Source organism: Diceros bicornis, chromosome 6, assembly GCF_020826845.1.
Source record: "Diceros bicornis minor isolate mBicDic1 chromosome 6, mDicBic1.mat.cur, whole genome shotgun sequence".
NCBI classification, from domain to species: Eukaryota; Metazoa; Chordata; class Mammalia; order Perissodactyla; family Rhinocerotidae; genus Diceros; species Diceros bicornis.
The window spans coordinates 20,824,366-20,836,434 of NC_080745.1; the positions used below are offsets into that span (position 1 = coordinate 20,824,366).

The 12,069-nt window shown below is 35.8% G+C and overlaps 1 protein-coding gene across 1 annotated transcript in view; it reads left to right on the forward strand.

Annotated features, from left to right (window-relative positions):
• LYST (lysosomal trafficking regulator) overlaps positions 1–12,069 on the forward strand; it is a 179,766-nt gene that overhangs the window by 93,987 nt on the left and 73,710 nt on the right. The window contains exons 23-28 of the mRNA XM_058542978.1: positions 995–1,622; positions 2,361–2,538; positions 4,312–4,481; positions 6,259–6,489; positions 8,315–8,481; positions 9,120–9,272. Coding sequence (XP_058398961.1) covers positions 995–1,622; positions 2,361–2,538; positions 4,312–4,481; positions 6,259–6,489; positions 8,315–8,481; positions 9,120–9,272 — 1,527 coding nt within the window. The remainder of the gene's footprint in view (positions 1–994; positions 1,623–2,360; positions 2,539–4,311; positions 4,482–6,258; positions 6,490–8,314; positions 8,482–9,119; positions 9,273–12,069) is intronic.

Here is a 12,069-nt window from a genome sequence, read left to right on the forward strand (position 1 = left end):
AGTGCTTCTCAAGTTTTAGCATGCGAAAAAATCACCTGGAGAGCTTGTTAAAACACAGCTCCCTGGTTCTGCCCTCATACACTCCGATTCACTAGATCCAGTGTAGAGCCTGAGAATGAGCATTTCTAACAGTTACACAGGTGGTGCTGGTGTCCATGCTGCTAGTCCACAGACCACAGCCTGAGTAGCATTCTCTCATACCCCAAGCACTTACAATGAGAGTGATTTTTCTGATCTCCTCCTACGCAGAGTATTAGAAGCAGAAAAATGGAGAGCTATATAGCAAGAAGAGAAAAAACTATTGCTTCTCACTAATAGCAGCAGGAAGTGACTACAGAAATGGAAAGGAGAGAGAATAGTCCAGGGCCATTTAGTCTAGTAATAATAACAACAAGTACGACTATTACCACCATTTATTGAGCACCTGTTACAGGCCAGGCACTATGCTAGGTACATCACAAATATGATCTCACTTAGTCCTTAAAGCAACTTTGCAAAGTAGATATTCTGAACCTTCATTTTACATTTGCAGAAACACACTCATATAATTAAATGATTTACAAAAGGTCACCTAACAGAACTATCACTTGAATCCAGTTATATCTAGTTGCAAAGCCCACACTCTTTCCACTATATCAAACTGCATCCTAGGGACTACTAGCCTGAGGTAAATTTTTTCACTTAATTCACTTAATTTCACTGTAGTAGAACCATTAATCCTAATGACTTTGAATCATTCAGCCAGCATGTATTTTGTTAAGGAGACAGGAAAAGATATACATTTTTAGAAGATTTTAATAAATAGTGGTTAAGAGAAAAATAGTTTTAGCACTTAAGAATTTGAAGTATTAGTTACTAGGAATAGTAACCTATATGGATTCTTTAACATTGCAAGGTAAATGGACTATTGCTATGCTTGTGACTGATAGTGCAGAAAATAAGTGATCCTACTTGATAGATTTTTAAGTGGCAATTTTCTATGTACTCTTACCAGGAAACAGTTCCTCCAATATTATTCCACAACAGATGGCTGCCAACATGCTACGTTCTAGAAGCTTACCAGCATTCCCTACTTCTTCACCTCTAATGCAACCACAAAAACTGACTCGAAGTTTGGGTTGTAGTATTGACAAGTTACAAAATATTGCAGATAATTATGTTACTTCCCACCCAGAGAAATGGAATCCTCTGGGGAGTTCCGAGACACTGAAAAAAGGCAAAGAAGATGCATTCGTCAGTAGCTGTGAGTCTGCAAAAACTGTTTGTGAAATGGAAGCTGTCCTTCCAGCCCAAGCCTCTGTCAATGGTGTCCCAAAAGGAACGTTGGGATTTCCAGCGGTCAAAGTAGATCATAAAGAGTTGGGAGCAGAACCCAGATCAGACCATGACAGTCCTGGGGATGAGTCCTGCCTACGCCGACCTGATTATCTAAAGGGACTGGCCTCATTCCAGCGAAGCCACAGCACTATTGCAAGCCTAGGGCTAGCTTTTCCTTCACAGAATGGATCTGCAGCCATTGGCCGTTGGCCAAGTCTTGTTGATAGGAACACCGATGATTGGGAAAACTTTGCCTTTTCTCTTGGTTATGAGCCAAACTACAAAAGAACTACGAATGCTCACAGGTACTCACATGTTTTTGCACACTGCCCCTCCTTTTATAGAACTATTCTTAGAAGAATCTCTATACTTCTAGAAATATCTTCATTATGTCACTTCTTATAATACAACATATATATTAATAACAAACAGAAAGATACCTCTCTCTTTATTTTAATACTAGATAATATTGAATTCCATACTTAACCAAAGACTAAACTATAAGTAGCTCTCAAAGAAAAAAATATCTTACGGTTTATTTAATTCCTTGTTGTTATTAGAGAAAACTCTTCAGTTCAGGGCAATTATAAGATTTATTATTGTCTCCAAAAGCATCTCAAGTAGCACTATCCAATGAAACTTTCTGCGATGATGGAAATGTTTTATCTATGCTGTCCAGTGTAGTAGACACTAGCCACATATGCCTACTGAGCACTTGAAGTGTGGCTAATGCAGCCGAGGAACTGAATGTTGTATTTAATTTAAAATAGTTTAAATAACACAAGTGGCTAGTGACTACTGTATTGGACATCATAGATATAGAATAGAATAGTGTTTAATAGACTAATGCCTAAAAAATATCGATGATAAAAACTGATGGCAAATTTGTTAATCACAGTTAAATCAGGAAACATTCTTTAAATCTTATGAACTTTTGTTTCACATGTTAAAATTATTACTGCTCATCACAGTTCTTAAGGTAATCATCATGTACTTTTCTCCCTGAGACTGTGTTAGTAAGATTTTTTGAGTCTCTGTTTTAGTGTAACTGAAGACTGTTTGGTACCCATATGCTGTGGATTATATGAACTCTTAAGTGGAGTTCTTCTCATCCTGCCTGATATTATGCTTGAAGATGTGATGGACAAGCTTATTCAAGCAGATACACTTTTAGTCCTCGTTAACCACCCATCACCTGCTATACAACAAGGAGTTATTAAGGTAAGGGTGAATACTAGATGTGTTGTTTTAATTCAGAAAAATAAATATATGTGTAATTTAAAATTTGAATATATATGTTAAGGTAGACCTAAAGCTTTATTTTATACTTAGGAATAATAAACTGATATTGTTTACCTCTTACTCATGTTTTTGTATGTGTTATCATCCAGTTTTAAATCCTTCTCCATATATTGATTCATATCAATATGTTTTGTAAGTCTACCGATTACTAGGAACATGTAGTTCATTGGAAATCTCTCCTTCAGTGTAGTATCAAATCTTAGACATTTACTTCAGGTTTCAGCTCAGATATCACGTTTTCAGAGGGACCTTCCCTAGTCACCTTTCAAAATAGCTTCCCTCTAGCCCTACTTCTCATTTATTCCACCATAGCATCCTAGTTACATCTTGTAATTATCTTTTTAATTTATTTGTGTACTTATTTTTTTAATCTCTCACACTGAAATATAAGCTCCATGAGGATAAGCATCTTGTGTCTAGTATGTAATAGGTACTAAGTATATTGTTGAATGAATAGATGTTTGATATGAATAGAAAACAACCCAATATTGAAATGGTCTTTTAAAGGTTCTCATTTTCTTTAGTTTGTCTTGATGTAAGATATTGTTTAATCACTTGCAGTTCAACCCAGTATTTATTGAACTTCCATTCCTTGTTCAAAACACTAGGCTAGTTGCTATATGGGACATAAAGGGGAATAATATAAGCCCCTACATTCAAGAAGTTTGTAGTCTAGTTGGGAAAAGAGAACATATACCCAACTAAGTAAAATGTAAGGAATTCTGTGATGAGTGCTTCCATGGCAGTATTAATAAAGAAGAGTGGGAGCATAGGAAAAGCAATTAATCCTGATGGAGGAACCAAGGAAGGATTCATGCAAAAGGTGTATTTTGTATATGCTGTAAACTTAGAAAGCTTTTTAAGTAGGGCAGGAAATAGATGTGTGTTTTGAGAAGAATAGTCTGTCACCACTGTGAGTGATGGATTGCAGGGGAGAGAAAAGTGGAAGTATTCTGTTAGTAGACTAGCACACTAGTCCAGGGGAGAAGTGATGAGTTCCTGTTCTGGGGAAGTGGAAAGTCAGAGGACAGACAGATTTGAGAGACATTCGCTGGAATGGAAGAGAGGTACATTCATAATTACACGTGGGGAATCAGAATGAGAAAAGCCAAAAGTGAGATTAGCCTTGAAATCTAGGAGGATGGTGCTACTGTGTTGTAAGATCAGAACCATGGAAGAAGTGAGTTTGGAAGGAAAATAATTAATTTGGTTTTACACATGTTGCAGTTACGATGCTAGGGAAGGGTAGAAATTTAGGCCTGTGCTCAGGATAAATAATCTGTCAAGAAGCCTAGAAATAGAGGTCTAGGCTATATATATGTACATTTGCAGAAAGAGCATAGTGCAGTGTTGACTGATTTTTTTCCTTCAGAATTAGGCACAAATATTCTACTTATATTCGACTAAGGCTGCCAGTCTACTAGGTGTCCATGCTCGGCTAAAAAGGTAGTTTTCCCATTACAAAAGTATTAAGATCTCCAAGATAGAGTCATCATTAGCATTCCATAGTAGTCAGAGACAAAGTCCATTTTTGTTTTGCTATGGAGGTGACTTTTTTTTTGAGCTTTCTATGTTCTATATGTATGAAATTAACCAATAACTTACCAATACAAGTATAATACACTGTCTGATTTATATACATTATATAAAATTTTAATACATTATCTAAACTGTCTTAAATTTTTTCCTTAGCTATTAGATGCATATTTTAATAGAGCATCGAAAGAACAAAAAGATAAATTTCTGAAGAATTGTGGCTTTTCCTTGCTAGCCAACCAGTTGTATCTTCATCGGGGAACTCAGGAATTGTTAGAATGCTTCATTGAAATGTTTTTTGGTCGACGTATAGGCCTTGATGAAGAGTAAGTGGGTTCTTCCCTCCACCATAACTGGGGATCTTTTAATAAATGTAAAATTTATTAAACTCACTCTTAACAAAACTATTTGGTCAGTTTTAGAAAAAAATCTGCTAAAAGTCATTTTCCGGGTGAATCGATTTATTATTTTCCGTATGATATTCTTTCTAATATAACTTATTCCTTTGTATTTCATTCAATAGCTAGAAACTAGAAACAAATGCTGCATCCAATGAAAGAAAATGATAGTTAAGATTTGGCATATATGGGCTGGCCCCATGGCTTAGCCATTAAGTGCGCGCGCACCGCTACTGGCGGCCTGGGTTCAGATCCCAGGTGCGCACTGACGCACCGCTTCTCCGGCCATGCTGAGGCCGCATCCCACATACAGCAACTAGAAGGATGTGCAACTATGACATACAACTATCTACTGGGGCTTTGAGTGAAAAAAAAAAAAAAAAAGGAGGAAGATTGGCAATAGATGTTAGCTCAGAGCTGGTCTTCCTCAGCAAAACGAGGAGGATTAGCATGGATGTTAGCTCAGGGCTGATCTTCCTCACACACACACACACAAAAAAGATTTGGCATATAATGTTAACATAAGAAGGAAGAAGGACCTGGCCACCCACTTCTGATAATATTGGCCTTGAAAACCCTATGAATAGCAGCAGAGCATTGTCTGATATAGCACTGGAAGGTGAGAGGATGGCACAACAAGACCAAGCTGACTTCCACTCTGCTGTACACAGGGTAGCTAGGAGTCAGAATCAACTCCACAGTACTAACAACAAAAATTAACATAAGAAGATTAACTGAAAAGAAAGGTGGCTCGTGTAATTCTCAGCAACAGATTACATGAGTGATCCATAGAGAAGCTCCTCACTCCCCTCACATCCTTCAGGTTATCTGGGAGAAGAGTAAATCCCTGATCGGAAATTCTTGGTATACCGATTGCTGAAATTTGACCATGGCGTAGTGCTGAAGGGTTAGCAAATAAATACAAAAATAAAAGAATATTTTCCCCCAAACCAAAAGTTTGGCAGAAAAATTAAACTGTTATTTCTGTCTATGATAGAGTATAGAGAAATGTCTCTTTATTACTAAGTGTCTCCTACTTATTGTTAAGTAGACCAATTCAGACCTTGAGGAATTTACTTATTAATTGTGGTAATGACAACAGTACTTTTCATTTGCATACAGCTTTTGGCTCTTTCAAAGCAATTCTGTCTTATCTCATTTGATTCTCACAACAGCCTTGTGAACAAAGTAGGGCAAATATCACCACATGTATTTGACAGATAAGGAAAATGAGGTACAAAATGCTTAAATAATTTCCCTCTGTCACAGAGGCAAATAGTATTGGGACATGAATTCAAGATTCATTCCCTTTGCTAGACTTCGTTTTACTAGCTCACTGCCTCTCAATTGCTGTGGTATTAGTATTTTCCTGTGCACTTGTTATATAGCCCCTAAAGCAGGCGGACTTTGGACCCCTAAGGGGCCCTTGGATGAATTAAAGTGAGTCAGTTAAAACCATGAAATTGTATACATGTTTCATTTGAATGTTTGTGTATTTACCATGGCATAGACTTCTAGCAACACCTTTTATCTTATTATTGGAGGAAGCTACGATCTAAAAAAAGGTTAAGAATCCTTACTCCCCAAATTTATTTTTTATAGCTTCAAAATCAGGTTAACAAAACAGCCCATATTGTAATCATTTTTTCTTATTTAGTGGTTAATTGCTTCTAACTTGCTCCCAACTGTGTATTATTTATTATAGATTTGATCTGGAAGATGTGAAAAACATGGGACTTTTTCAGAAGTGGTCTGTCATTCCTATTCTGGGACTAATAGAGACCTCTCTCTATGACAACATGCTCTTGCATAATGCTCTTTTACTTCTTCTCCAAATATTAAATTCTTGTTCTAAGGTAGCAGATATGTTGTTGGATAATGGTCTACTCTACGTGTTATGTAATACAGTAGCAGCCCTGAATGGATTAGAAAAGAAGTAAGTTTTAAATCATTATTTAAAACTACATCTGGTAAATACTTTGGAAAGGGAAAACTTTGGTAATAGGTTACATTTTTCATAATCCTTTCAAAGAACGTTTTTCCTACAAAACTGATTGATTAAATTTCAGAGGGACGTATTTTCCCTAATTTTCAACAAAGTTTGGTTAAAAAGGTGTTTATATGATCTAATTTGGGGTATTTAGAACCTGAAGACAAGTAGAATAAATTTAACTGTCCTTAAATATAGTTACCAAGCTTCCACTATAGTGTTATAAAAATTATTATCCCTATCTGGAAGAGGAAATTGAGGGTTAGAGAGATTTAGTGACTTATTGAGGGTTACACAGCTAGTAAATAGCAGAGAACTTGAGACTGAATCTGTCTCACCTCAAAAGCCTGTGTTTTGAACTTGCCATGCTGTCCTTCTTTTAGCATACTGTATCACTGTCTACTACCATAAATTAATTTCTAATGGCCAAAAGTACATTGGCAAATGGCTACTAACCAAATTGATTGACAGCTTTAAAAAATATGTTAGATTATATTTTTATTTGGATTTTGTACCTTTGTGTCTACATTTCTGATGTACAGTATAACATTTTTATTAGCATAATGTTAAAATATAAATCTCCAGAAGCACCATCTTATTGCACATTAAAGCATTAAATATTATCTATATTTTTGCAGAGAAGACAGAGCATATCCTTGGTGATTCTCTAGGCCAAGGAGGTTCTCTGAGTACAAGAGAGACTTTTTGTACTCGGTTCAATCTTTATTGGGCACCTGTTATATTTAGGATCTGTGTGTGCTAGGCATATCAGAAATACAAAGTATTATATTTCCTCAAAACACTTAGTCTTGATTACAATAGAATGCATAAAATTGGTAAAACTTGAGAAGGGTGATGGGAGGCTTCTTCTAAAAGTAGTTTGTTGTTTTTTTAAAAAATAAATTGTACTTAGTGAATATCCCTAGATGCTACTCTATTAATTGGCCCAAGACAGCTACCATTGCTAACTCTTGCTTGATTTTGAAAAAGTAAATGGAGAGAAGTATTTAGGCTTAATATCACACACTGAGGTAGATTACCAAGGTTAAAAATTGAGGGACAGGGCCAGCCTGGTGGCGTAGCGGTTAAGTTCGCACGCGCTGCTGTGGTGGCTCAGGGTTCGCAGGTTCAGATCCCAGGCGCAGATGGACACACTGCTTGTCAAGCCATGCTCTGGTGGCATCCCATATAAAGTAGAGGAAGATGGGCACAGATGTTAGCCCAGTGCCAATCTTCCTCAGCAAAAAGAGGAGGATTGGCAATGGATGTTAGCTCAGGGCTAATCTTCCTCACCAAAAAAAAAAAAAAAATTGAAGGACAGAATTAACTAATTCATATTTGTTGGGTATTTATAAGTGATTAATATATGTTCAAATCTATTATTTCTTTTAATCCTTAAAATAACTATAATTTATATAAGTGAGATTCAGAGAGGTTAATTTTAGAATGTTCTTCTTCATACCTACAAAATCTTCATCTTTAGTATGGGCTAAGAAACCCACCTATGTGTTGTCTGGTGTTAATCTCTGTTGTTGCACTTACTACCATTTACTGTTTATAGTTATCTCTTGTTGGTCCTCTGCAAGACTATTAACTTTTTGACAAGAGTCAAACGTATCTTCTTATTTCTATTCCTAGCATGCAATTTGTATTACCTGCTATAGAGTAAGCATGAATAAATATTGAATGTATGTATGAATGGATGAATGCTGGTAGAATGAGAAGTTAAACCAGTTTTCTTTGTCTTAAATTATTTATTCTTTTTCTTTAGTGTTCCTTTGAATGAATACAAATTGCTTGCTTGTGATATACAGCAACTTTTCATAGCAGTTACAATTCATGCTTGCAGTTCCTCGGGCTCACAATATTTTAGAGTTATTGAAGACCTTATTGTATTGCTTGGATATCTTCAAAATAGCAAAAACAAGAGGACACAAAGTAAGAGTTAGTTTTTATGGATTTCCAGAGGAGTTGTGTAGTAGCCAAAAATGTTAATCTCTTTCTTCTTGGAAACTGTTTTACTGAAGGTTTATACTTAATTTTGTGATGATCTCTACCAGTTTTGAAAAGAAGCCTTTTTGAGTGGCAAAAATTTTAAAAAGTGATGCCTTGATGTAATTAATAGCTGGCAACATGTCATTAAAAGAAGTCGCTGATTTTTCTTACCAAGTAGAATTTAAAGGTTTATATTGAATAAGAATGCCCTTTAGTTTTCTTTAATGGCAAATGTTAAAGTGAATATGAAACAGAAAAATGTGAGAATTTCTGGTTAAACTTTTGCCTTTATTAAAAAGCCTATTCTTTAAAACAATTATATGAAATGAAATAAATTTGCGAGCTAGTATTTTTCCATTGAATTTTTTATAGTGACCATTTGGAAATTTGCTTTAAAATTGCTTTTAAAGATAGTTAAAAAGTGTTTACTACCATCAAGAACAAATGTTAATCAAAATTTTTAAATTCTTGTCTAATAAAACATTATTGGCAGTTTAGATATTGCATGATAGAAAAATCAATTCAATAAAAAAATTAACAACCATATAGCTTGAAAACATTCTGGTATCTTCTGTTTTTAGATATGGCTGTTGCACTGCAGTTTAGAGTTCTCCAGGCTGCTATGGAATTTATAAGGACCACTGCAAATCATGACTCTGAAAACCTTACAAATTCATTCCAGTTATCTTCTGCTTCCCATCATGCAATATTTCAGAAGCGGAAGAGCATTGCTGGTGAGTATTAAAATAAGATTTTAATAATTATAAATTGATGATAGCTTGACTTGCCTATATTCTGATGCCATCCACATTTTAAAAATATTTCTTAGTTTAAAAAGTTCAACTATAAAATTTGAGAACGTTTTTCTCCCAGAGGAAACTATTCTACTGCTTTCTTTTCAGTGTTGTTCTCATTCAATTGTCTCTTGAGCACCATGTGCTAAGCACTGTATTAAATGTTGATGATACAATGATGAAAAAAGCAGACACAGATTCTGCCCTTGCAGAGATTATAAAGTTGTAGAGAAATGTAGAGCATAGTAATAGAATCAACAATAGAGTAACCTGATCTTCATCAGAAGTTAGAGAAGTCTCTAGGGAGGTGAGATTTCGGTATAGACATAAAAGGATAAGAAAGGAGTTAGCAAGGTAGGGAGTCAGAGGAAGAGTGTTACAGGCAGAATGAACGGCTTATGTGATGGTTCCGAGGCAGGAAAAAGCTAAGCTTGTTCAGAGAATTAAAAGAAAGCAATTTAGCTGGAGTGTAGTACTTGATGACAAAGTGATACCAGTTGAGGCTATACAGGATGGCATGGGCCAGTTCACATATAATCATATGGGCCATGTTAAGGAGTTTAGATTTTATCCTAATGGGAAGTTATCAAAGGTTTTTAAGTAGGTGGCATGACATAATCAAATTTTTGTTTTGAAAAAAGACCACTCTGGCTTCCATGTAGGGAGTGGATTAGAGGAGAGCAAGAGAGGTAGTAGGGAGTCCAGGTGGGAGGCTATTGCAGTAGTCAAGACAGGAGATGATGGTGGCTCAGACACATTTAGAATGCCAAGGTTTGCTGTAAATTAGTACATATCATCAAATAATAGGTATTGATATTGTTAGACTTCCTTTTTTTCCCCACAAAATCCATTATGATTTTTATACACATGATCCAGAAAGATAGCATAAACACCTACCCACATACACATTAGATCTATATACACCCATATGCATGTACATGTATGTATGATAGTGGATATATATGCAGACACACACACACACACACACACACGTATCTCCAAACAGAGTACTTGGAAAATTGTTTGAAGTTTAATCACCCTTTCAGTTTTAAGGGCTTTTAAATTCAAATCTTTCTTCTACCTTTGTTAAACTACTTCATTGTGTTCAGTGCTGTGTCAAATTTTAAAACCATGTGAAAAACTCACTTGTAGAGGAAAGCTCTATATACATTGGAAAGCAAATATACATTGTTTTGCAGTAGTATGTTTAGATTATGCTAAATAAAGGCTTATGTAAATAAAAGTACTAAAACATCCACATAACTAAACTTATTGCCCCATACATCCTTCTTTAATTTAATATCTGAACACAATCTCTCCTCTTGAGCTGCCTTGCCGGTTGTACCTCTTTTGTCCCAGGTAGAATTCTATCTTACTAAATTTGGCAGTAATGCTTAGCTTCCTACATGCCAAAAGATGACTTTTGGACCACCGTTCCTTTTCAGCATTCCTCATATAGTCAGTGACTGATTAGTTGGAATTCACCTTCTGTGGATATAGGAAAGTATACCTTTACTACTTTCACAAATTTTTACTCTTTCTTTCTTGTTGATATTTCTCATTCTCATATCCATTTCTTCTCTGCTTTTATACCTAGGTCCCTGGTGTAGTTTATGATCAGTTTGTGCCTGGGCTAATACAAACAGCCCTCTTGCTGTTTTCTGTGATTTCTCTAACAGTCTGTCATCTGTCTCTCTAGATACTAGCATTTTTATCACCTTGAGCTTCAAAGCCCTGCATAGCTCCAAGTTTGTTATTGCTTATTTTTGGTTTGAGTCATTTTAGAGTGGATAATGGACTTGTAGTCCTTTTTCTAATGATTTTTCTAAATCATTCTTCTTCTTTTTCTGATTCCTCTACCCTCTTATACTGGGCTTATCTTTTTCACTCTATCTAAGTAAATGCAATTGCTGTAAGCCACAGGAGGTTTATAGAATCTTACAAATTTCGAACTTGATAAAAGACCTTCAAAGTCATCCAGTCCAGCTTCCTCATTTCACGGATCCGCTGAGGCCTAGAATTAGAGACTGCTAGAACAAGAATACCTACACTCTTCCCTTTGTGTCCTACACCACATCTACTCATGCCAGGTCTGTCGTATCTTTAGGACTCATATCTCTCAGATCTCTCCTAAGATTCTTCTTGTTTTAAATGCTACCTTATTTAAATTCTGTCATTGCGAACCCAGTTTACAAAATACCACTTTACATGTGTTAAGTTGGTGCTTTGTAATTCCTTCCATGTTGTTTTACACACATATTTGGGAAAGACTGTGTTTTATTTCTTCACTATTAGTCAAAAGTTATTGTTAAAAGTATATTGGCTTTGTACACTATAGGTACAAAAGATACAAAATACTGAAGCTCCTCTGCTTCTGAGCAGTATGGTTAACCCATTTAAGTCCATTTGTTCCTGGTACTAAAGTGACTAAGTGGGATTTATATTTCCATCATTTAGGTAATGAACTGTTCCTTCAAAGATTTAAAACAAGGGGCCGGCCCGGTGGCGCAAGTGGCGGCGTCCCATATAAGGTGGAGGAAGATGGGCACGGATGTTAGCCCAGGGCCAGTCTTCCTCAGCGAAAAAAGAGAAGGATTGGCAGATGTTAGCACAGGGCTGATCTTCCTTACAAAAAAATATATATATATTTAAAACAAGCTGTTCTCATTAGTGACAAATGTTTTGGGGGAATGGTTTTTTCCTAAATAGACTCATTTGGCATTTATTGAAAACTGCT